Source organism: Panulirus ornatus, chromosome 16 (genome assembly GCF_036320965.1).
Source record: "Panulirus ornatus isolate Po-2019 chromosome 16, ASM3632096v1, whole genome shotgun sequence".
Taxonomy (NCBI): Eukaryota; Metazoa; Arthropoda; class Malacostraca; order Decapoda; family Palinuridae; genus Panulirus; species Panulirus ornatus.
The window spans coordinates 31,006,713-31,033,780 of NC_092239.1; the positions used below are offsets into that span (position 1 = coordinate 31,006,713).

A 27,068-nucleotide genomic window follows, 5' to 3' on the forward strand; every position below is an offset into this window, starting at 1 on the left:
ACACATGTATATACATACACGTCCACACACGCAAATATACATACGTATACATCTCAATGTACACATATATATACACACACAGACATTTACATATATACACATGTACATTCTTCAATGCTCCCAGAACCTTTGCCCCCTCCCTCACCCTGTGATTCACTCCCACTTCCATGGTACCATCTGCTGGTAAATCCACTCCCAGATATCTATAACATTTCACTTCCTCCCGCAAACCGACATTCACTTGGAACCAGTCACATCCTCTCTTCCTACTCATACACCTGCCTTGCATCCTTAGTAAAAGCTTTTCACTGCTTCTAGCAACTTGCCTCCCGCACCATATACTCTTCCACAAAGCATCTCTATCATCCTTATCATATGCCTTCTCTAGATCCATAAATGCTACTTACAAATCCATCTGTTTTCTAAGTATTTCTTGCATACATTCTTCAAAGCAAACACCTGATCCACACATCCTCTACCAATTCATAAACCACACTGCTCTTCCCCAATTTGATGCTATGTAATGCCTTTACTCAGTCAATGCCCTCCCATATAATTTCCCCTTTAAGAAAGTTAAAATACAAGGAGGGGATGGTTTCTAGCCACCTGCTCCCATCCCCTTTAGTCACCTATGACATGAGGGGAATGTGTGGGAAGTAGTCTTTCTTCCCTTTCCCTGGGCATAGGGGAGAAAGAATACCATGGAAACTTTTTGGGCCCTGGATGTGGAAAGGGAGCTGTGGTTTCAGTGCATTACACGTGACAGCCATAGGTCGAGTGTGAACGAATGTGGGCTTGGTTGTCTTTTCCTAGTGCTACCTTGCATGCATGGGGGAAGGGGGGGGGTGCTGTTTTTCATTTGTGGCTAGGTGGCAATGGGAATTGATAAAGGCAGCAAATATGAATATGTACATGTGTATATATGTATATGTATGTATACATTAAAATGTATGTATATGTGCGTGTGTGGGTGTTTATGTATATACACTTGTATTTGGGTGGGTTGGGCCATTTTTTCGTACGTTTCCTTGTGCTACCTCGCTAATGCGGGAGACAGCAACTAAGTATGATAATAAAAATAATAATAATTGAAGGAATAGTGGTTCCAACAATGTTATATGGTTGTGAGGCATGGGCTATTGGTAGAGTTGTGTGGAGGAGGGTGGATGTGTTGGAAATGAGATGTTTGAGGACAGTGATGTGAAGTGGTTTGATCAAGTAAGTTATGAAAGGGTAAGAGAGATGTGTGGTAATAGTGTGGTTACGAGAGCAGAAGAGGGTGTTTTGAAATGGTATGGTCACATGGAGAGAGTGAGAGGAAAGATTGACAAAGAGGATATATGTGTCAGAGGTGAAGGGAACGAGGAAAAGTGGGAGAGCAAATTGGAGGTGGAAGGATGGAGTGAAAAAGATTTTAAGTGATCGGGGCCTAAACATGCAGGAGGGTGAAAGGCGTGCAAGGAATAGTGAATTGGGACGATTTGGTATACCGGGGTTGACGTGCTGTCAATGGATTAAACCAGGGCATGTGACTTGTCTGGGGTAAACCATTGAAAGTTTTGCAGGGCCTGGATGTGGAAATGGAGCTGTGGTTTCTGTGCATTACACATGACAGCTGTAGACCCCTCCCCAGCACTACCACACAGTGGGGGGTGCTGTATCATGTGTGGCAAGGTGGCGACAGGAATGGATGAGGGCAGCAAGCATGAATATGTATATGTATGATGTGTGGCGAGGTGGCGATGGGAATGAATAAAGGCAGACAGTGTGAATTGTGTGCATGGGTATATATGTGTGTGTCTGTGTGTGTGTATATATATGTGTACATTGAGATAGGGGGATAGGGGAGAAAGAATACTTCCCACGTATTCCCTGCGTGTCGTAGAAGGCGACTAAAAGGGAAGGGAGCGGGGAGCTGGAAATCCTCTCCCCTCTCTCTCTCTCTCTCTCTCTCTCTCTCTCTCTCTCTCTCTCTCTCTCTCTCTCTCTCTCTCTCTCTCTCTCTCTCTCTCTTTTTTTTTTTTTTTTTAAGAAAGGAACAGAGAAGGGGACTGAATGAGGATGTTTCCTCAGAGGCCCAGTCCTCTGTTCTTAACGCTACCTCGCTGACGCAGGAAATGGCGAATAGTATGAAAGAAAAGAAAGAATTTGCGTGTGTGGACGTGTATGTATGTACATTGTGTATGGGGGTGGGTTTTGCCATTTCTTTCGTCTGTTTCCTTGCGCTACCTCGCAAACGCAGGAGACAGCGACAAAGCAAAATAAATATAAATAAATATGATACGTTGAAATGTATAGATATGTATATGTACGTGTGTGGGCATTTATGTATATACATGTGTATGTAGGTGGGTTGGGCCAGTCTTTCGTCTGTTTCCCTGTGCTACCTCGTTAATGCGAGAGACGGCGATTAAGTATCATGAATTGAATAAGAATAGATAGATAAATAATGATTTTGATGGTCGTGTATTAGTCATGAATTTACAAATGAATAGCAAATAAACTGGTTTGTGGCATTTAGAGTATGTGAATTTGATGTTAGAATGATTTTTATCTCATCAGGTGCTAAACACTGTACCAAGGCACAGGGCAACAATAAGTCAAGTGAAGAGTCATCAGTGGTTTATCAAAATTTTTCAAAAGAATACTGGTGAGTTTTTTTTTCATGTGGTTCTTCTGTTATGCTTCTGGAGAACCCATAAGGTTTTTTTTATATTATGAATAGTGCTAAGATGATTTTCTATTTCTGCATAATGAATAATGTTCTGTAAAGCTCCAGGAATGTATTTTTATTGGGCTTTGCAGCTTCACTGGTTCACTGCAATTGGTATCAGGGAATTGGACTCCTTTGGAGAATTTTATGATATGGTTGAGAGAAAGGTCTTATGGAAGATGCTTTGAATAAATGGGGTTAAGTGGAAAATTACTAAATACAGTGAGAAGTCGACACACACACGTAAGTTAAATGGTAGGAATTTAGATGATTTCTGGTGAAGAATGTTAGCTTGATTGTTTTTGTTAAAGGTTTAGTGAGAGAAACACAAGGTTCATTGTAAAAGGATGGTTCATGTTATGGTCATTTATGTGCTTAAGAGGTACAATACACAGCATTTTTCACAGAAAGCAGTAGTCTGAACCTAGGCATATGCAGCAGTATGGAGAAACCAAAGAAGGGTCTGTTAGGTTTATTTGTGGATATGGGCTTCTAATTTCATTACATGTTACATGTCAGCTGGAGAGCAAATGAGGCAGTTTCTTCATTTGTACCTGGCTTTTCCTTGTTAATGCAGGGGAAAAATGAAAGGGCAAATGAGAGTTGGCTTGAGCAAGTACAGGTACTTCTTGACACACATTTGATCAACAACCTTTTTAGAATAACACACAGGATCCTTTTACACCTTTTTTTTAGTTACTTCAGGTTAAGTTTAGAATAATGCTGCCATCATTGAAAGTGCAGTGGTGTGGCATATCCATTGACATGAGAAATGCACACATGCATGGCATGGATACAGTCTAAAGTCAAAGAGTCCTACAGTAATTTGTGGTGCGGTATACTGTATATTGCATGATTTTTACCACATTCATCATGCCACCAAAGCATCTTTTAAGTTCTGGTCCTGATGGTGCTATGATGAAACATTACTAGAGAGGTGAATGAACAGCTACTGATATAAAGCCGAAATGCTGATGTATGATAGCTGAGCTCACTATCTGTGGAGTGTTGCCCACCACCTTCACTTTCCTAGAGGGAACATTGTCTCCTCCAAAGGAATGCTACTTCCATCTTGGCTACAGTCCTGTACCATTTTTGAAGTACAGTTTTGTGTAAATAACTCGAATAAGTAATATTTCAGTAACATTGCAGTTATTGTCAAGCTCTCAGAGATGAAAGTTAGGCTCGGTGCGTCCAAACAATTTTTCCTCTTTGTCCAGAGGTTAGTAGCCATACATTAGGTGAGTGAGCGACTTCCAATGATCACTGGAAAGCATCTCCACAGGCAATTTCCTTCCAAGCTGAGAGCATAGGAATCACTAGGGGACAGATCCTAATTTTAAGATTAGTGCATCTGAGCCATGATTTTTACATCACTTGCCACATTATTCATACTTTACCATACTTGCCTTCCACTGTCACAATCAGCCTCGAAAGAACTCTGTGTTCTGTTGCTGTTTGAATTCCTTTGTATGCCTGAAAACAGACAGTGTCGTGTGATGAGGGTTGATGAAGTAATGGTAGGGTAAGAGATGGATGTGGTAATTAAAAGATGTGGTTGAGACACCTGAAGGGGGTGTTCTGAAATAGCTTGGACAAATGGATAGAATGAGTAATTAGAGGTTAAAAAGCAGGATATATGTATGTGTCAAAAGAGGAGTGGATAAGAAGAAAGGAACAAACTGGAGATAGAAAGATGGAGTGAAAAAGATTGCGTCAGGGGCACGAACATGCAGGAGGGTGAAAGGAGTGCAGGGGATAATGAATTGGAGTGATGTGGAATACAGGGTCAGTTACCTTTGTCAGTGGAGTGGACTGGACTTTGGCACGTGAAGCAGCCATGGGAAACCTCGGAAATATCTGCATGGCTGGGTTGTAGATTTAGGGATTTGGTTTTTGTGCATTACACTTGGTAGCTAGTGAATGGATGAGGAAATGAAACCTTTTCTGTCTTTTCCTGGTACTAATCATTAATGAGGCAATTAGAACAAGTATGAAAATAACATATGCTTTGTGTATCAAACAATTTTTGGCTTTCAGGCTATCCAAGATGGATTTTTTGTTACTGCAAAAAGAAACACCTCAGTTAGTGGGTGAAGGTTTCAGGTACTATGTGACTCTGCAGATTGTTGTAAATGCAGAGTTTCAGAGTATCTATGATCTCACTTACAATATCTCGATATGAATTGCACATCTGTGGCAGAAATAGGTAGGTAACACACTCAATTTTATACTAGTGGCATTGACATTTTTGTGCTTAAGAAGAATATTATGGGATGTTATATTCACTTAGATGTTCTTATCTGACCAGCACACATGGTTTGGTAATATGACTTTCTCCTGTGTCCCTTCCCTTCCCCCCCCCCCCTCTCTCTCTCTCTCTCTCTCTCTCTCTCTCTCTCTCTCTCTCTCTCTCTCTCTCAATGGCATGTTGATTTCTAAAACAGGAAAATACCTTGGCTGACTGGTGTTAGGAGAGTTCCCTATCCAGCCCAAAAGGTCCATGACTCTGCTTTGGTGGTTTAGCGTTATGATGGGAGTTACAAATCCATAAAGCTAGATTACCAAAGCATAGAGGTGGACTCTATCGACAGCAAGCAAGTATGGTGACTTCCTTGAAAGTTGGATTAAGCAGCAAAATGCAGTTAATTTCTGTTCCCCTCAAGCAGCTCAAAGATATGAATGAGGATTTGCAAGAGAGGAATAAATCTGGTACAACCTCTGAAGATATGGGGTGATTCACATGGGAGAGTGGCAATATCTTTGGTGATCTAGCTGTATGAGGGATATTAAGGTCATATAGCTGGAGCACCATGGGGCATTGCTGCTCTTAAATTCACCAGTTGACATCATTACAGCAAAAGGATTTTTTTTTATATTTATATTTTATTATAATTTGTCGCTGTCTCCCGCGTTAGCGAGGTAGCGCAAGGAAACAGACGAAAGAATGGCCCAACCCACCCACATACACATGTATATACATACATGTCCACACACAGCACATATACATATCTATACATCTCACCACACACAGACATATACATATATACACATACACAATTCATACTTTCTTTCTTTCTTTCAAACTATTCGCCATTTCCCGCATTAGCGAGGTAGCGTTAAGAACAGAGGACTGGGCCTTTGAGGGAATACCCTCACCTGGCCCAATTCTCTGTTCCTTCTTTTGGGGAAAAAAAAAAAAAAAAAAAAAAAAAAATCATAGTCTGCCCTTATTCATTCCCGTCACCACCCTGCCACACATGAAATGGGGGGAACCCCCCCCCCCCCCGCATGTGCACGAGGTAGCGCTAGGAAAAGACAACAAAGGCCTCATTCATTTACACTCAGTCTCTAGCTGTCATGTATAATGCACTGAAACCACAGCTCCCTTTCCACATCCAGGCCCCACAAAACTTTCCATGGTTTACCCCAGACTCTTTACATGCCCTGGTTCAATCCATTGACAGCACGTCAACCCCAGTATACCACATCAGTTTTATTTATTTATTTTATATTTATTTTGCTTTGTCGCTGTCTCCCGTGTTTACGAGGTAGCGCAAGGAAACAGACGAAAGAAATGGCCCAACCCACCCCCATACACATGTATATACATACACGTCCACACACGCAACTATACATACCTATACATCTCAATGTACACACACACATACATACACACACAGACACATACATACATACCCATGCACACAATTCACACTGTCTGCCTTTATTCATTCTCATCGCCACCTCGCCACACATTTGTATTATTATTATTATTATTATTATTATTATTATGAGATTTACTGATTTATATATCTTTTTAGTTTTAGTGCAGTTATGAGAAATGATTCTTTTCAGGTTTTGAGCGAAATGTGGCTAATGAGAGCATGACGCCAACTAGCAAACGAGTATGCAGTGAATTGGAACGTGCTAACACAGCTCTTTCATTAGATGACATTTCTACTCGCTTGGCATGCTCCCAGCCAGAAAACCCCACTTCTTGTTCAATGGACAATGTTGTAAGTTTGTTAATGCCAATATTTTAAGATCGTACATGAGATGTTTTAAACTTTTTTGTTCATGTAACATTGTAGGGGAAACCATAGAAAGGTCTGTTGGGCATGTTTATGGATAGGGGGCTGTTGTTGCATTCCACACGACAGCTTGAGAATGGATGCTAGTAAATGTGGCCTGTCTTTGTGTATTCATGGTAGTACCTACATGACAGCTAGAGAATGAGTGTGAGCAAATGTGGTCTATTCATCTGATCTTGTTAGTACCTCTGTGACAGAAAATGGATGTGAGCAAAATGTAGCCAACTTTTATCTGCCCCTGGTGACACCTTGCTAAAACAGGAAATTCCAAGTAAATTCAGAAAAAGAAATTGATTAATTGGGGCCTGAACATGCAGGAGGGTGAAAAGGGCATACAGAGTACTTTTCTGGGTCAACATGTTGTCAGTAGACTGAACCAGGGCTTGTGACACGTCCTGGGTAAACCATGGAAAGGTCTGTGGGGCCTGGAGGTGGATAGGGAGCCGTGGTTTTGGTGCATTACACATGACAGCCAGAGAATGAGTGAGCGGATGTGGGCTTTTTTCATTGAAGATTAAGTGGGAAAGGACACTGGCTGTTAGGGTGAAGATGTATATGCATGACAATGTAGTAAGTAGTCTCATTGGTGCAGTGTGGTAGGTAAACTTTTTTGTCTTATTCCTTTGGTCACAAGAGGAATGAAAGCATCATTCTTGTTTTCCATGCTTTAGTTTCCTCTGCAAAGTCTTTGATATTGGATTGTAGCTGATTTAGGTTTTGTTATTCATACCAAATGGTAATTCTTTAGAAATGAAAAATTTGAACATAAACTTTTTTAAAGGTGAAGTAAATGTTTATAGTTGTGTTACTGGAGTGATAGTTTTCATACATGGTGCTCTGACAATATATCCTCTTGGTCAATCTTTCCTCACTCATTCTCTCCATGTGCCCAAACCATTTCAAAACACCCTCTTCTGCTCTCTCAACCACGCTCTTTTTATTTCCACACATCTGTCTTACCCTTACGTTACTTACTCGATCAAACCACCTCACGCCACACATTGTCCTCAAACATCTCATTTCCAGCACATCCATCCTCCTGCGCACCACTCTATCCATAGCCCACGCCTCGCAACCATACAACATTGTTGGAACCACTATTCCTTCAAACATACCCATTTTTGCTTTCCGAGATAATGTTCTCGACTTCCACACATTCTTCAAGGCTCCCAGAATTTTTGCCCCCTCCCCCACCCTATGATCCACTTCCGCTTCCATGGTTCCATCCGCTGCCAGATCCACTCCCAGATATCTAAAACACTTTACTTCCTCCAGTTTTTCTCCATTCAAACTTACCTCCCAATTGACTTGACCCTCAACCCTACTATACCTAATAACCTTGCTCTTATTCACATTTACTCTTAACTTTCTTCTTTCACACACTTTACCAAACTCAGTCACCACCTTCTGCAGTTTCTCACATGAATCAGCCACCAGCGCTGTATCATCAGCGAACAACAACTGACTCACTTCGCAAGCTCTCTCATCCCCAACAGACTTCATACTTGCCCCTCTTTCCAAAACTCTTGCATTCACCTCCCTAACAACCCCATCCATAAACAAATCAAACAACCATGCAGACATCACACACCCCTGCCGCAAACCTACATTCACTGAGAACCAATCGCTTTCCTCTCTTCCTACACGTACATAAGCCTTACATCCTCGATAAAAACTTTTCACTGCTTCTAACAACTTGCCTTCCACACCATATATTCTTAATACCTTCCACAGAGCATCTCTATCAACTCTATCATATGCCTTCTCCAGATCCATAAATGCTACATACAAATCCATTTGCTTTTCTAAGTATTTCTCACATACATTCTTCAAAGCAAACACCTGATCCACACATCCTCTACCACTTCTGAAACCACACTGCTCTTCCCCAATCTGATGCTCTGTACATGCCTTCACCCTCTCAATCAATACCCTCCCATATAATTTACCAGGAATACTCAACAAACTTATACCTCTGTAATTTGAGCACTCACTCTTATCCCCTTTGCCTTTGTACAATGGCACTATGCACGCATTCCGCCAATCCTCAGGCACCTCACCATGAGTCATACATACATTAAATAACCTTACCAACCAGTCAATAATACAGTCACCCCCTTTTTTAATAAATTCCACTGCACTGCCATCCAAACCTGCTGCCTTTCCGGCTGTTATCTTCCGCAAAGCTTTTACTACCTCTTCTCTGTTTACCAAATCATTTTCCCTAACCCTCTCACTTTGCACACCACCTCGACCAAAACACCCTATATCTGCCACTCTATCATCAAACACATTCAACAAACCTTCAAAATACTCACTCCATCTCCTTCTCACATCACCACTACTTATCACCTCCCCATTAGCCCCCTTCACTGAAGTTCCCATTTGCTCCCTTGTCTTACGCACTTTATTTACCTCTTGCCAGAACATCTTTTTATTCTCCCTAAAATTTAATGATACTCTCGTGCCCCGATATAAGACCAAATTGGAGGTGGAAAGATGGAGTGAAAAAGATTTTGAGTGATCGGGGCCTGAGCATGCAGGAGGGTGAAAGGCGGGTAAGGAATAGAGTGAATTGGATCGATGTGGTATACCGGGGTTGACATGCTGTCAGTGGATTGAATCAGGGCATGTGAAGCGTCTGGGGTAAACCATGGAAAGTTGTGTGGGGCCTGGATGTGGAAAGGGAGCTGTGGTTTCGGGCATTATAGCATGACAGCTAGAGACTGAGTGTGAACGAATGGGGCCTTTGTTGTCTTTTCCTAGTGCTACCTCGCACACATGAGGGGGGAGGGGGATGGTATTCCATGTTTGGCGAGGTGGCGATGGGAATGAATAAAGGCAGACAGTGTGAATTGTGTGCATGGGTATATATGTATGTGTCTGTGTGTGTATATATATGTGTACATTGAGATGTATAGGTATGTATATTTGCGTGTGTGGACGTTTATGTATATACATGTGTATGGGGGTGGGTTGGGCCATTTCTTTCGTCTGTTTCCTTGTGCTACCTCGCAAACGTGGGAGACAGCGACAAAGCAAATGAAATAGATTAGTGTATAGCAAGCCCCAAATTGGCAGTTAGATCTGCGGATAGTCTGAAGTCCAAACAGGGCACGTATTTGGTAAAAAGTTGTATCTTTATTGTCATTACTTTTATTATAATAGTTCTCATTTTTTGTTTGGTTACTTTACTAATGACAATGTTTTGGCCATTTTTCTTGCAGGGTAATGCAAACGTAGGTGTGGGAATTGTAAGCTTCTCACAGCCTGCCCAGCCTGACCAGCTGTTGCTATCATCACAACTGACTCCAGGTACCCAGCCCAGCCAGACTCCATTGCAGCGTTTGGTCAAACGGATGACCAGAATATTGGTGAGGACTTCTGTTGAAGACACCATAACGCACCTAGAGGCACTGTTCAACAAGATGAATTATACTTATCGCTGTCACACAGCTAGTGTTGTAAGTTGACCACATGAAGCTTTTTAATGTAATATGTCATCCTTTATAGTTGGTTCTAATAAAAGTGTATACAGCTTAGTGATTACACTTGTTCTTTGCTTGCCTAGTTTGCATAAGTGAATGCTGATTTCAATGTTTTGGCCTTGAAATTACTTTGCAACTGCCTTTCAAAGAACTGACTTTTCTTGTAGTAGTTTTTTTTCCAACATGAGTGAGATACTGTGAAGATTAGGTGGCTGAGACTTGTAGGGGAAATTCCTCACTTGGCTCAGCTCTTTGCCCCCTAAGATAATGTTCTCTCCTGCCACACATTCTTCATTGCTCCCGGAACCTTCGCCCCTCCCCCACCCTGTGACTCTCTTCTGCTTCTATGGTTCCATCTATTACTAAGTTTACTCCCAGATATTGAAAACACTTCACTTCCTCTAATTTTTCTCCATTCAAACTTCCCTCCCAAGTAACTTGTCCCTCAACCCTACCTAACCTTGATCTTATTTACATTCATGTATGTATATGCACGTGTATGGGCTTTTCTGTATACGAGTGGATGGGCCATTCTTCGTCTGTTTCCTGGCACTAGTTTGCTGATGCGGGAAATAGTGATTAAGTATAATAAAAATATTGAAAAAATAATTTCTTGTGTATTTAGGAATGTCATATGTAATTTGGTTGTTCTGATATTAATTCTTTTGACATTGCAAACATCTAGTGGATTTCTAGTTTTGATTTCCAAACTAGCATGGATTACTCTTCATAGGAGGTCCATAAGGGTATCGCAAAAATTTGATCGGAGCCTATATTCAGTCTTATTTTACATCTGAAATGTTTTCAGTGATTGAACTGTAATATTGCATATATTTTTATGAAATATTCATTTTGATTTTTTTTTTCTGCAGCTGACAGTGACAACATTAGACCGCCGTGGAGCACAGCTGGTGCTAAAGGCAAGTGTTTTTGACATGGGACAGCATATCCTTGTTGATTTTCGGCTATCTAAGGGGTGTGGCTTAGATTTCAAGCGTCATTTCTTACGCATCAAAGAAGGCCTTTTGCACATAATTGTGAAAGGGCCGGTTACTTGGAACATGGCATTGGCCACTAACATGCTTCCTGCATAATTTAATTTTTTTTTTTTTTTTTTTTTTTTTTTTTTTTTTTTTTCCCCCCAAAGGAAGGAACAGAGAAGGGGGCTGGATGAGGATGTTTCCTCAGAGGCCCAGTCCTCTGTTAATGCTACCTCGCTGACGCGGGAAATGACGAATAGTATGAAAGATATTTTTATTTATTTTGCTTTGTCGCGGTCTCCCGCGTTTGCGAGGTAGCACAAGGAAACAGACGAAAGAAATGGCCCAACCCACCCCCATACACAATGTATATACATACACTTCCACACACGCAAATATACATACCTATACATCTCAATGTACACATATATATACACACAGACACATACATATATACCCATGCACACAATTCATACTGTCTGCCTTTATTCATTCCCATCGCCACCTCGGCACACATGGAATACCATCCCCCTCCCCCGTCATGTGTATGAGGTAGCACTAGGAAAAGACAACAAAGGCCCCATTCGTTCACACTCAGTCTCTAGCTGTCATGCAATAATGCCCGAAACCACAGCTCCCTTTCCACATCCAGGCCCCACACAACTTTCCATGGTTTATCCCAGACGCTTCACACGCCCTGATTCAATCCACTGACAGCACGTCAACCCCGGTATACCACATCGATCCAATTCACTCTATTTCTTGCCCGCCTTTCACCCTCCTGCATGTTCAGGCCCCGATCACTCAAAATCTTTTTCACTCCATCTTTCCACCTCCAATTTGGTCTCCCACTTCTCCTTGTTCCCTCCACTTCCGACACATATATCCTCTTGGTCAATCTTTCCTCGCTCATTCTTTCCATGTGCCCAAACCATTTCAAAACACCCTCTTCTGCTCTCTCAACCACACTTTTTATTTCCACACATCTCTCTTACCCTTACATTACTTACTCGATCAAACCACCTCACACCACACATTGTCCTCAAACATCTCATTTCCAGCACATCCACCCTCCTGCGCACAACTCTATCCATAGCCCACGCCTCGCAACCATACAACATTGTTGGAACCACTATTCCTTCAAACATACCCATTTTTGCTTTCCGAGATAATGTTCTCGACTTCCACACATTCTTCAAGGCTCCCAGGATTTTCGCCCCCTCCCCCACCCTATGATTCACTTCCGCTTCCATGGTACCATCCGCTGCCAAATACACTCCCAGATATCTAAAACACTTCACTTCCTCCAGTTTTTCTTCATTCAAACTTACCTCCCAATTGACTTGACCCTCAACCCTACTGTACCTAATAACCTTGATCTTATTCACATTTACTCTCAACTTTCTTCTTTCACACACTTTGCCAAACTGTCACCAGCTTTTGCAGTTTCTCGCATGAATCGGCCACCAACACTGTATCGTCAGCGAACAACAACTGACTCACTTTCCACGCTCTCTCATCCCCAACAGACTGCATACTTGCCCCTTTCCAAAACTCTTGCATTCACCTCCCTAACAACCCCATCCATAAACAAATTAAACAACCATGGAGACATCACACACCCCTGCCGCAAACCTACATTCACTGAGAACCGATCACATTCCTCTCTTCCTTCACGTACACATGCCCTACATCCTCGATAAAAACTTTTCACTGCTTCTAACAACTTGCCTTCCACACCATATATTCTTAATACCTTCCACAGAGCATCTCTATCAACTCTATCATATGCCTTCTCCAGATCCATAATTGCTACATACAAATCCATTTGCTTTTTAAGTATTTCTCGCATACATTCATCAGAGCAAACACCTGATCCACACATTCTCTACGACTTCTGAAACCACACTGCTCTTCCCCAATCTGATGCTCTGTACATGCCTTCACCCTCTCAATAAACACCCTCCCATATAATATCCTAGGAATACTCAACAAACTTATACCTCTGTAATTTGAGCACTCACTCTTATCCCCTTTTCCTTTGTACAATGGCACTATGCAGACATTCCGCCAATCCTCAGGCACCTCACCATGAGCCATACATACATTAAATAGCCTTACCAACCAGTCAACAATACAGTCGCCCCCTTTTTGATAAATTCCACAGCAATACCATCTGACCCCACTGCCTTGCCGGCCGGCTTTCATCTTCCGCAAAGCTTTTACTACCTCTTCTCTGTTTACCAAATCATTTTCCCTAACCCTCTCACTTTGCACACCACCTCGACCAAAACACGCTATATCTGCCACTCTTATCATCAAACATTACCTTGCTAATGCGGGAGACAGCGACAAAGCAAAATAATAATAATAATAATAATAATAATATATATTCTTTCTTTCAAACTATTCGCCATTTCCCGCGTTAGCTAGGTAGCGTTAAGAACAGAGGACTGGGCCTTTGAGGGAATATCCTCACCTGGCCCCCTTCTCTGTTCCTTCTTTTGGGAAAAAAAAAAAAAAGATGCGGGAAATGGCGAATAGCATGAAAGAAAATATATATATCATACATACATACATATAGGTTGTACCTCTTTAATCCAGCATCTTTGGGACCTGGCCATTGCCGGAAAACAGAAATTGGCCCGTAAGTCATAGACTGTTGAGGATATGATCTCAAAGTACTCGTGCAGCCTTTACAGAAGTTCCTTTAACTGATCTTTTTCAGTAACTCAACCTTTTCAATCATAGATGATTTATGCTTATGCTTATTACCACTAGCACCATCTGCACCTCTTGGTCTCTTGGATGGCATCCTGAAGGGCTAAGTACAGCTGAATGTAAGAAATAAACAGGACTGTTGATTAGCTTGGCTGTAATGTAAACAGGTTTTGGTGCTGCCAGTAGCACTTCCATCGTGGCAGATCTACAAACTAATAACTAATGGCAGGATATTTAAATTGCTGGACCACAGAATGCAGGATTAGAGATATACAACATGTATATATATATATATATATATATGTGTGTGTGTATAATTTTTCCCATTTAGTTTGAGGACAGTATTTTTTGACTAGTCTTTTAAACTGAAGTTTGTGTGTAAAAATGAAGTTATGAACAAAGACGATAATTCAATTTACTATCTTCAAGAGTTACACTGGAAAGGCGATTTGTATTGCTCCTTTTACGAATTTTTCAGATGTACTCAACATTATAAGTTGTTTCAACATTGACCCACCATAGAGTATCATCAGTAATAGATATTTCTTAGTCCTTCAGAAATTTTGAATCTGATTACAGTGAAAGTGATCTTTGAAATTATTTTGTTGTGAATTGTTGAAATGGTAAAGCCTGATACTGAGGCTTTAGCAGGCATTTTACTTAAACACCAACTTGTTATAATGAAAACATTTTAGGAACAGGTGAAACCTGTTGTTGATAGGCTTGTGAAAATTGACAACACAGTTCTGGGTGGAAGTGAAGTACAGTATTTTCATTATTTACATAGGTAGTTTGAGTACCCATCATCATGGTGTGCTGCAGTTGTAAGAGAAGCCTTGCATTGCCCAGGTCACTCTTTACTCTTGCAGGCAGAATTCTAGTCTTTCACTGATGGGTGCTTTTTCTTTGGATGTTCTCATTATTTGACCATTTCACATTCCATTTTTCAAGCTTAAAGAAATACTTGTATGTAATTTGTGTTGTAATTAGTATTGGCTAGCATGAAGAAATAAATTTTTATTTTATCAGTCTTCTTTCTTTACCCAAAAATCTGTAAATAATTTTTAGGGGTAGGTGTAAGAGAATACAACTCACGTATCATGTGAAATAACAGTGTGGTGGGAGCAGAGGGTCTGGAAATAGTTCCCTCATGTATTATTGCTTTATGAAAATAGGATCAGGAGGGAGCCAAGTGAGAATTTTTCCTCAATCTAGTTTTGTGAACCTGACATACCTTTGCATAGGTGTGGTATAGGAAACTAGTATGAAAGAACATTTTTCACTAGCAAAACTGAAAGTGTGTGGAATATGCCTTGTCTTTTATTCTTTTCTTAATAGATGGAAAAAAGCAAACGTATGAAAGATTTATTTTGGATTGTGTTTTTAGAACGTTGTGTATTTGCAAACTTTGTTTACATAGTGTTACACCATAAGTTAAAAGCCACCTTTGGCAAGGTTGTATCATCAGTGAATGGAGAGAAGTACAGTCTTGTGAAGGAAATCCTCTGCAAAGGAATTAATTTTTCACCCACTTATTGTAGGATATCCTTGAAGCCTGCAGGAGCTTGAAAGGTGTGCTTGGGTTATACATGATGGTAGAAAGCTGTTAGGTGTAAGATAAACTTATGAAAGAATACCATGTATGTGTGTATAGATAATTAGCCCTTATACCCCCTTTATGAGGATCCTGCAGCATCAAGGCTGTTATCCAATCAGGAGCAGAAGTTCCATACCGAATGTACTTTTTACCGAATGTACTCCTGTTTACAGGAGGTCGTCCACTTGAACAAAAAACAACCTTCGGCCGCACCTTCACTCTAGGGATTATGCGATTGCATTTAAGACTAACAGTCTTGATCAAGGGTCATAGCATTGTGATGAAGTTAAGCTTTGGGTCATATCTTTGATGAAAAGGGAAAATTTTTAGATGGTTATTGATTTTTATTGATTCCACATTACAGTTTTAGATCTGACGCACTCATGATTTCCTTGGTGAATTTCTTAGAGCATACTGTACAGTAATTTGTATATTCATGCAGTAAATTTCCTTTACATTTTTTCATTGTCAATCGTAGGAATTTGCATGTGTGAAGTTTGTAGAATTGCTTTGAACACATGGAGAGAAAAGGAGAAATAGATGAAAGTTGTGAACTATTAGAAACTGTCCGACCTCCCTTCAGAGATAACTGAGTTTGTTATTACTTTTGAGCAAGGCACTTCACCTTCATCACGGATCAGGAACTATCACGGCATGGAGGGAGACTCCTCAGTCGTCAGCAGAGAACTGGAATCGCTTCGACATGAAATTAACCTCGGCATAAGTCGTCATCTGTTGGCTCTCTCTCCAGTTCTGCCGCTGATGGTTAATTTTCTTTCTTAGCAGAAGGGATGGCAACTTCTGCAAAGAGTGACTCGATGTCCAAGAATTCTGGAACTATGTCATTAAGTGGTGTGTGGATGTCATGAGTGTCGGATCTAACATAATCACGGTACTTGCAACCACTTGGAAACGCAAGTGCACGGATTATTAGATATGAGGTATGACGTACTGTTGCAAGGTAGACATGGAGGATCCACAATGTTAGGCTTGCAAGACTGACCTACAAGAAAAGGTAACAGTTTGTGAATAAATCTTACATTGGACCAGATCCGCAATAATATAGGTGATAATGAACTAAGTTTATACTGATATCTCCATTGTATACCAAGGATGACAAATACACTGGCCTGACAGACTATACTTACAGAACCCGTCTGGTTTAAAGTTTTTAGATGGCAGAAACAGATCCCCCCTTGTGGGAGAACCTTCAGCATTGTGCATCATGAACAAGAACATCAGGAGCGCCACTGCCACCTGATTGCATGACCTGGGCTTCATGCTGGTGTCATCACTAACTCGCAACCTCCTGAGGACAGAATAGCAGACAGTGATGCTTCATGCTGACTGTAGGTGCTGAGTAATAGAGTTGGTCCGCTTGTTAATGACCACGGATCCCACCTTATTACGGAGTGTTGGTCTACTTTGACGTCGACGATGAAGGATAATTGGCCCACCTGTTCTGGTTTGGTTAAGGATACCCCCATCATTATGAACAGTTGACTCTTCTTGATACTCTGTTCCATTAATTACTCAATAGTAAACTGTCAGTTAAAGGAAAAATCGTCACTAAAGGAATTAGAGGGGTAGCATGTTGAAACAAGAGGAATAATATTTGCTAATTTCCAGAATAAATTCAGTGGACGCATAATTGCCAACAATAATCGGATGCGTCAAAGAGCACCGAGATCGAAAAAATTAACCTTAGAGAATCGAGAACCATACAGGACGTGGAATGAGGATTTATCACCGAATACTGGAGGGGTGTATACACAATATGCCACATGAGATCATGTGCAGGATTTCAACAACAAGAACGATCAGGGCCAGAGAAGTGGGAGTGGAAATAATTATAGAAAGAGTATAAATACCTTAAACTAAAGGACATTGTGAAAGATATAGTAAATGAATGAATGCACGCAAAAGAAAAATTATCCATGAAATGCAGCATAGTTTCAGAGGGAAATGTATAATGTATCTAAGACTTAAGAGTAGGCAAAAGCCTAAGAAATTGGGTGAGTCCTGGACTTAATGAACAGTAAAAGGCATTAGTCATTGCTCTTTAGAGGAGACACGAGAAACTTTTATCGGGTATATGCAAGAAGTCTATTTGTGTATATATAGGATGGCGGGAAAAAAATTTTGAGCGATAGGGGCCTGAACATACAGGAGGGTGAAGTCGTGCAAGGAATACAGTGAATTGGAACGATGTGGTATACCGGGGTCGACATGCTGTCAATGGATTGAACCAGGGCATGAAGCGATTGGGGTAAACAATTGAAAGTTTTCTGGGGCCTGCATGTGGAAAGGGAGATGTGGTTTCGGTGCATTACACATGACAGCTTAAAAAGAGACTGATATGCCCCAGACCTGGACCCAGCCAAATGCAAAGTAAAGATGGGACGCTAAAATGAATCCCAAGTAAGTCTTTTTGAAAGATACCGAATGTCCCAATCAGTCTATTGTTATACATTTGCATTAAGCAATAAATTATCTTGTTTGATATTAACATATAAGTACATTGCGAAGGAAGTGTTTGGGAAAACATCGTATGTTTCATCCAAATTCATATATCGACTGCTCATTCACCCCATTTGAAGTATGGAATCCAGATAAAATCCAAAGGGGAGCAACAAAAGTCGTACCTGAAATGTATGAGCCGAACGAGTTATATAAGTGACCATGGACTTTACCGACACGAAGAGAATTATACTGGCAGGTTGAGTCTGTCTTGATAAGTTATTCGATTTTATTAAAGATCAAGTGGACGTAGTAAGAAATTGTTTAAGAAATGAGGCTATGTGAATATATTAAAGTAATTGATTTCTGTGGATTTATGTAATAACGAAGAGAGAGTACAGACACCTAGAGGGTAAAATACCTTCGTACTCAACTAATATTCACGTACAAATATGTATCTGCGTTAAAGGAAACTATACTATGAAAAGTGAAAATACATTATACAATAACTTGAAAAAGTGATTGTAATTTGTAATGCATGAGATCAAATATGGTTAAATGACAAAAGAGAAATGAGATATAATCGTAGAAACTACAAAGTGCCATACTTTTTAGAAAATAGCCTCATTATTCACAGTTCTGGAGGTTTTTATGTAATCTCCAATGGAGTTACAACAACGCTCTTAGCATTTAGTTTGTAAAAGAGACAATTGTCTCTTGGTAAATATTACCATTTCATTTAGATTCATTTAAAAGGAGATAGTCAGCAAACTATTCTTAGCTTATACTCAAGTAGGCTAGAACAAGAATATGCTGCTTAGATTTGATTCCCGCACTTAAGCACAACAAAAGTCCAGAGAGCAGAATTCACATCAATGCCGTATTCTCTTGTGATGTTGGAGGTTACAGATTCTTTGATGATGGATGAGACAAGAATACGGGATGAATAGATTACCGTCAAGTATCTAAAACGGTTTATTGAGGTCAACAGTGAAAAGTTCTTAGAAAGATGCAAGGATACAGCAATCAGAGGAAAGTATATTAGGAAGTACTCTCGTAGTATCAGAACATGAGATGAACGGAATAAAGTAAGTGATGAAATTTTGAATGTTAAAAAAGGTAAGAAGAAAAAGCAGAGAAGGTTCAAGAGACAGGAAAGCCCTCAGGGGTTTGTAAAGCTCGTTACTTGCACATACAAACCAACCTAGAAGCAGTTTCAGAGGACTAAACTCGCTACCACACGCATGCTTCGTAATTATAACATTCGTACGCACGCTCTCACACACATACAGGAGACTAGAGTGTAAAACCTGTCTTCAGACATTACAAATAGGTAAATATACACGCGCACACAAAGCTATCTCACCTTTACGATGAAGTTAGTGGAAATCGTCAGAACGTAATGTGATACGGCTTACTATGCTAGAGGATTGGCTGGAATTTAGTCATGGCTGTCTCATATATACAGCCAGGCCACAGCAACTGCCGGCCCTCACCAGACAGGCCAATAGGGAAAAGGAAAACGGTAATCCCAGCCAATCAAGGACTCGCACGCTGTCAGCGATAAACCTTGCGAAACGTGTAAAACGGAGTTTCCTGTCCCATAGAAGGGGTTGGGGACATTCTTGGATTACTGGAATGGTCATGAAGTGTGTGTGTGTGTTGTAATGGATGACTGTGGCGGTAACGGACCCAGGTGGTGGTGATGGCTTGAGTGAGGGAGACGATGTCGGGTGGTGAGAGGAAAAGCCCAAGTGTGGTTACAGTGTTGGGCGTGAAGGAGGGAGAAGGACCCGGTATTGCGGTGGAAAAACCTCAAGGCCAGCTTAGGAGGGACTCCCATCCGGTGGAGAGGACACCACCTTCCGCTGCTGGTGACGTAACCAGTCGTGCACTACACCCAACACAATAACATGATGCCTCTCTCTCTTCTTTCAGCATTTTTCTGTTCATTAGATAGTCCTTTGAACTAGGCTATTCTCTCAGTGAACACGACTGCACGACACACGTACAATCATTCTTTGGTATAAACTTTGACCTGACCCTTCTGGGTCTCAAAAACCACACCATTATACTTGTGTCATAACGTCGTAGTTAAGTGTCGCGACGTCATGGTGATGTGATTACAAAAGGAGTTAATACTTGGTGTTAATCATGTCACTCGTGACATTTCCTGCATCCCTGTGGAGTCTCTAACCTGTATAGAAGCATACCGCTCTACCTTGTGGATGCAGCTTAGGAGGGATAGATTACCCCACCACAACTGTACCTTCATTGTTTATGTTAGATAATTGAAAGAAAACCCAAACCAGATATGTGTATAACCCGTTAATGTAATATAACCTTACCTGTTGGTGCAGTTGCCCATACAGGGGGGTTAACAACACACGAACCACACGTCGTACAAACAACAATAGCGTCACATTATACACCGGGGAAGAAACCTGGGTAAGGAGGGGAGCCAGAGATAGAAGACCTATATGAGGGCAAGTGACCTGAGGGCGAGGGAATCCACTGGGGGAAACCTGAGAGAATGAGGTGAACCGCAGGAAAAAGGGACTACAAGGATGATAGTCATAGGAAAGACGGTTTTGGAGGAGGAGGAACCTGCGTGGAACAAAAGGAGGAAGGCCATCAGCATGATGAACTTGAAATAAGGAAAGTTTGAGGACTCTGCTTAGGCTGACTACAACGAGTAAGGTATGGCGTAACCCATCCAAAGGCCTACTTTAAGATTGATGGTCGTCGACTTCTGGATGATGCATAGCACCAGCACACAATGTCCGCTGACAGCTATCCTGCCCCACTCACCGTGTGATAGTAGTGGTAGGTAGGAGGTGGTGGGGATAGAGCCAGACGACGGTTGTGGTGTGAGCCAGATAGTGATAGAGCCTTGTGGTGGTGGTGAAGTGAAAGTGTCATGCATGGAAAGAAGGCCAGGTGTGTTGGCACAAACGTAAAACATTACAGGAAAACTTGGACAGATGACCGGGAGCATTCCTTTCTACTACACTTGGGATATCAAAAAGCATTAAAAAAGAAAAAAACTAAGAAACAAAAATAATTGATAACGAAAATTGGAAGAAACCTTCCACCTGAAACGAGCATTAAAGCAACTTACAAACAAATATCACCAAAGACCCTCACAGTAATTAGGACTCGTGAGGTTCAGTCACATAAACCAAAACCGAACCCCAGAGGCACCTAACAGCTTTGTCAAAATACCTGCAAGCAACACTTGCAGGTATTTTCCTTTTACTCCAAACTACGTAGGCCAATTGCAGAAGAGAAACAGTGTGGGACAGAATGCAAGAAGAAAAGGAATACTATATGAACGATGTAAAATGAGATGGGGTAGAAGACTTGAGAACACGTACACTTATTTTACGAATTATAAATGAGTAACGGTAACAGGAAATACTGGGTGTCGTATATGATTTTACGGGAGTGTTGGTACGGAGGTGTATTGTTGTGTTGGACGTGCGCCATGGATGGTCTGGGACCGCTTGGCTCGCATCTTCACTCCATATGGTCATTATCATCTTACGACTTCTAGGGTAGGTGTATTTTTTCACTTCCATTTCCCCCTACCCTCCCTCCCTAAACTTTCTCACTCTCCCACACTTACTCACAGGTCTTTTATCTTCCCCACACTGCCTCACACATTCCCACTCTTCCCCACATTCATGCACATTCCAGTGCACATCATATTTCTTTAACCATACATTCCCTCTTGACTTCGCCCCAACACCCTCATTCCTTCATACGAGTCTTACTCATGTTTGTTCATGGGTCTAATATTTGTACTTCATGTAAGTGACCAAAATAGCTGAAATACATTAATCAATATCAGCTTTCCTTAACCTTTTCACGTTTGTTTTAGCGGCTTTTGTGTGTCCGTGTCTCATAGTTGTATGTTTTTGTGAATGTACTTGTGTGGTGTAAGTGTATGTGTGTTTGTATGCGTTTGTCCGTGTACGGGAGGTAATTTAGATATTAGACCTTTTCAAATATCTGTCAGTGTGTCGTTTTGATGATAGGCTGGGAACTGAAGTCAACCCAAGTCTTGTTTACATATTGTTAAGCTCCATCATCAGTATAACTGACCAGACCTAGAACTTTACACTTCTTAACCCCTCAGTATCAGCCACAGACATATTCAAGTGTGATTCAAGTTTTTCAAGTTGTTTACGTAAATCGGGAATCCAGGGGCACTAAAACTGAGCTCTGAGACACCACAGGTTACACGAGACACTACAGGTTACTTTAACCCAGTTTGGAAAAGTTACTCTGACGAGTTCCTCGTACCTTACCGTTTAGGAAACCTCTAATCTATCAAAGAAATCTTCCTCTGTCAATCTAATCCTTTTCAGGAGTCACCTGTAGTGACAATCGAATGCTTCTTTGTGAATAGTCCAATTGTAGTCAGACCATTAATTACTTTTACCCCTTCGGTGTGGAACAGTATGTCGAGCTTTCGCATCTGGCTTCTCACTGGTTGCCCTGCTCTCCACATGTGGGAATATGTGGAGCTCCCTGTGACATTATTACCCTCACTTGCCATCATGCAGTGACGTCTCAGTCACGCTTACCGACCCCTTCGGGACGACAGGAGAGGTAGTGTAGAGTCCGAAATCCATCGGTAAAAGTAAATCCATGGGTAAAAGTAGTTAATGTTCTGGGTGTACACAATTCACAGCATTGAATACCCTATGCTGGTGGTAACTACCAGAGATGTAGACATGTAAATCTTTGTGGGCTTGTGTTTGTGCGTGCATGCATTATGTCTACTTGTTTATGTGTTGGTATTTGTCAGTACGTCGTGTGTGGTTTGACTGTATATCAGTTTTATGGTAGTCTGTTAACATGTTTCTTTGTTTAATTGCTTATTGCTTTTTGTGATTATCATTCATTTACAGTAAGGATATAAACTGAATTTTTCTCCATTCGTCATTTTATGTTCCTTTTGTTACCTGATTTTATTATGTTACCTGCTTGTGTTGTGTCACCTGTTTGTTGTGTCATCTGCTTATGTTGTCACGTGCGCCTTCCCATTTCAGAAACATTAATTTTTTATATATACACCCAACTCATTTACAGGTCTGAAGTGGGTAGATCTAATTCCTTAGATGTTATTCATAGCTCACTTCGTTCAGTTCGTGTATTCTGGACGTTATTTTATCCTCATTTTGTTCTTCATAAGGTCATAGCATCGAACGAATGGAGACGGAATTCCTGTCGATCTTTTTTCGCAAAAATATTTTAAAACATTCGTCCAGATTCTGAAACGTTGTCTTATTATCAGCCATCAGATGATTGATTACCTTTACAGTGCAACTCGTCTGGCTTCATGAGAGCCGCTGCTCTGTGCTGCTATTGTGAGTCACGGTTCCTCCAGTGACATCCGAGTGAGTCACATTCACTGTTCTCTGTTGCCGTTATGTATTACAAAGATCACCCACACAGCTTTCTCTCATGATGAGGAGATGCACCTAACGCAGTTGATGCAAGATTCAAGGTTCCCACACACTGTCGTGATGAATGTTCCTCCATGTCTGTCTGTCTGTCTCCAGTTCGTGTGAAGTTTTTGGGAATATGGTTGCATATTTGTCATTTTGTCAGTTGAGTCAAGCAAACACTATTCATGTGGCTGCGATGAAACCATAAGAAGGCTAGATAAAGCAGGAAGTCTTGCGATCGATAAACTAGACAGATGGATTTAGAAATTACAGGTAAATCGTTGACGTGCGTAAGAGCAAAGGCACCATCACGTGATACACTCCTGCCAATGTGTCTGTGGGTTTAGCGACTCGGTCGCTCACACCGGTGGTGGGTGCTGCGCGGAGCAGACGTCCTTCGTCTAACTTTGCAAGAGAGACTGTACAGATAAGAAACTCGTAGTTTAAACCGAGCTTATCTTTGGCATTGTTACTGACATTATCGTTTGAGACCGACTATGTTTTGCTAGTCTATGTGATCTGGAAGAAAGGCGAAGGGACTACCAAACCAACAGTGCAACAGTCTGGGAACTTTGATCGGCAAGCATCGATGATGGCGCCTGGTTCCATTGTGGTTCTCCTACTTCTGCTGCAGTCGATGGTTGCCTCCTGGGCCACACAGAGAGATAGTTTCACACGACTTTGGGAGGATGATGAACAGACCAGAAGTGATGAACGTCTTTTCCCAGCTACCAACCCCCACAGGCTGTTACGTGGTGACAGAAAGCTCATTTTCATCAACAACAAAGCTTTGGACATGGAGGAAGAGGAGCAGGCTCGGTTATGGACTCTCTATCTCAAGAAGGGCTACGTTCCTGAAGCTCAAAACCTGGACAAGTATTCCCACACGGACTTACTAGATGCCGCCATGATGACACCGATTACTTCGCTGCCAGGCAACTCCCGGGCCATTGGTGCTGACACAGGTGCACGACAAGAACAGATGGACACACACATGAAGGCACGAAATGACAAGGTCAGTGATCAGACGGTCGGTCGTCGAAAATCTGTCAGCTTGGCCAGATTCGTAACTAACCCTGATAAAGTGCACCTGATCGAGGTCGTGGACGAGGCAGAGCTACAGAAACTACGTTCAACGACGGCCGCACCAGAGATCGACCAGCGAGATGCTACGGAGGCAGCAGTCGAGAGCGCCACCGTCCATTACGAGGCCACTCAAGTGTCCGTGTTGTCCTTCATCTGGACCGAACTGAAAAATCTTGGTGAGTTATTGGGGCGGGAGATGCTGGACACCATTTCCTCCAGACTGTGGTACTTGTGGAGATCCCTGGTGAAGGTCGTACAGGCCAGGGGCAGGAGAGCCATTCTTGACCAATCGTCGGAGCTGTAGGATCCGCGGCTTTGCCAGCCATAGTATGTCATATATCTTTGAGTGATGCAAAATTGGTGCACAAGAAATTGTATCACGTATCATAGCGTTGACGGATGATGATGAAATGCTCATTATTTATTGATGTGGCTGTCTCCACGCTGGCGAGGAGACCCACCCATTGTTCTCCTGCACTGTCTGCTACATCCAAGTCTCAATGCTGGCAAGGAGACCCACCTATTGTCCTGCACTGCACAAGTCTCAATGCTGGCGAGAAAGTTCACCTGCCGTTCTGCACTACCTTCTACAGGTCTGTAAGCGTGCGAGGAGACCCACTAGTTGTCTTGCACTGCCTATTATAACCAGGTCTCCACGCCGGCGAGGAGATTCACCTATTGTCCTGGACTGCATCTAGTCTCCGTACTGGCGAGTGGACCGCCCATAGTCCTGCACTGTGCCCTACAACCAAGTCTCCACGCTGCTGCTGCTATTAGTGAAAAAAAAAAAAAATGTGGTTACTAAAGTAGAATTGACAAGTTACTGCAAAGAAATCTCGTTACCAATTTGTACAAATCAGTTTCATCGGGACTTCTTGAGCATTTCTGGAAAATTATTGTGTTTCATAAGCAAACAGCAATAAAACTGTCTTTACGGAAATATTGTTTGATTAGATATTCCAGTAACATATGCTCCAGTTAGGTGACGGGGTTGAGCATCGAAGTTCATGTTCCGTGTGGGGGTGACGGGGTTGAGCATCGAGGTTCATGCTCCATGTGGGTGACAGGGATGAGGAATATGGTTCATGCTCCAGATGGGTGACGGGAATGAGGAACTGGTTCATGCTCCAGGTGGATAATGAACGTGGTTCATGCTCCAGGTGGGTGATGGGGATGAGGAACGTGCTTCATGCTCCAAGTGGGTGACGAGGGTGAGGAATGTGGTTCATGCTCCATGTGGGTGACGAGGGTGAGGAACGTGGTTCATGCTTCATGCAGTGACGAAGATGAACGTGGTTCATGCTCCAGGTGGATGATGATGAGGAACGTGGTTCATGCTCCAGGTGGATGATGATGAGGAACGTGGTTCATGCTCCAGGTGGATGATGATGAGGAACGTGGTTCATGCTCCAGGTGGGCAAGGGGGTTGAGCATCGAGGTTCATGCTCCAGTTAGATGAAGGGGCTGAGCAGCGCATTTCATGCTTCAGGTGGGTCACGGGGCTGAGGAACGTGATTCATACTCCAGGTGGGTGACTTTACTGAGGAACGTGGTTTGTGTTGGGTGACGGAAGGGACTGAACAACCAACCAGAGTGAATTATTATAAAGTCTTTCGATGGTCATGTCATCATTAATGTTAGTAGAAGTTCTGTTGGATTAATATAGAGAACTTCATCAAAAGGAGGGACCAGGCTGAATGTGAAGACTCCGCTGTTAAATATGATTGTGCCTTTGGTTGAATGTGCTTCTTTAGGTTATACCAAGTTCCTTCATGCTCATTGAAAATCATTGGTTCGTAAAGTTTATCCACCACTACTGCCATTTGAGGTAGCGCAGTTGTTCCTTGGGCTGTTCATGACCTGATAACCCGACTAAGTACTGTACTTGTGAGTAGCACCAATGTAACGGTAAGCGTTAGGTTCACATGATCGTGAGCCGAACCCAATGAGGAACTTCCCGTGTTCTCACTCGAGAAGGTCAGTAGACTTTCCGTCACGCCAGCCTGGTATAGAACATTATTTCAAATGTATCTTATAACTTATCTATCATTATTTAGGTGTTATGGTTACATTAAGCTATGGAGGATGACGGGATGAAAACGCAGCCTTACATAATACTGTTCGGAGTATTTAGGCTGTGATCTGTGAGCCCCTAACACGAATATATGCGTCCTTTGTACAGTTATTATGTTTACCGTTCAAGTTCAAAGAGCTGTTTTAGCATGCTTCTCTTGTCATTTAATTAGATGGAAAAATCGAACAAATATTCTGAAGATTGTGTACTAAGATGTCTTTAAAGATACTGCTCCAGAGTGTGTTCATTTTCGTGGTGTGTTCATTTTCGTGCAACATAGAGCTCTGCATCAACGTTTGGAACAAAGAAAGCCAGTGAAGTGTGGAAGAGGCCGGGAAGAGGCGATGACGTCGGTTGGCCGGTCACTGCCGCTGTGACGGGACCGTTATCCAAACC

The 27,068-nt window shown here is 41.9% G+C and overlaps 1 protein-coding gene and 1 long non-coding RNA gene across 4 annotated transcripts in view; one reads left to right on the top strand and one right to left on the bottom strand.

Annotated features, from left to right (window-relative positions):
• The window catches only part of grp (serine/threonine-protein kinase grp), a 42,333-nt gene extending 29,463 nt beyond the window's left edge, over positions 1 to 12,870 (top strand). For 2 of the 3 annotated variants that reach the window (XM_071671450.1, XM_071671451.1), the window contains 4 exons: positions 2,563 to 2,650; positions 6,572 to 6,732; positions 10,035 to 10,271; positions 11,168 to 11,432. In XM_071671450.1, the coding sequence (XP_071527551.1) occupies positions 2,563 to 2,650; positions 6,572 to 6,732; positions 10,035 to 10,271; positions 11,168 to 11,389 (708 nt within the window). In that variant the 3' untranslated portion in view covers positions 11,390 to 11,432. Of the gene's footprint in view, positions 1 to 2,562; positions 2,651 to 6,571; positions 6,733 to 10,034; positions 10,272 to 11,167 lie in introns of all 3 variants that reach the window. The other variant, XM_071671448.1, reaches the window with a different exon arrangement.
• Positions 12,871 to 15,916: 3,046 nt separating this feature from the next.
• Positions 15,917 to 19,549, bottom strand: LOC139754209 (uncharacterized). The gene is made up of 3 exons (XR_011713854.1): positions 19,420 to 19,549; positions 16,742 to 16,902; positions 15,917 to 16,596 (listed from the first exon to the last, which is right to left on the bottom strand). It is a non-coding gene; the product is annotated as an uncharacterized lncRNA (long non-coding RNA).
• Between the last annotated feature and the right edge of the window lie 7,519 nt (positions 19,550 to 27,068).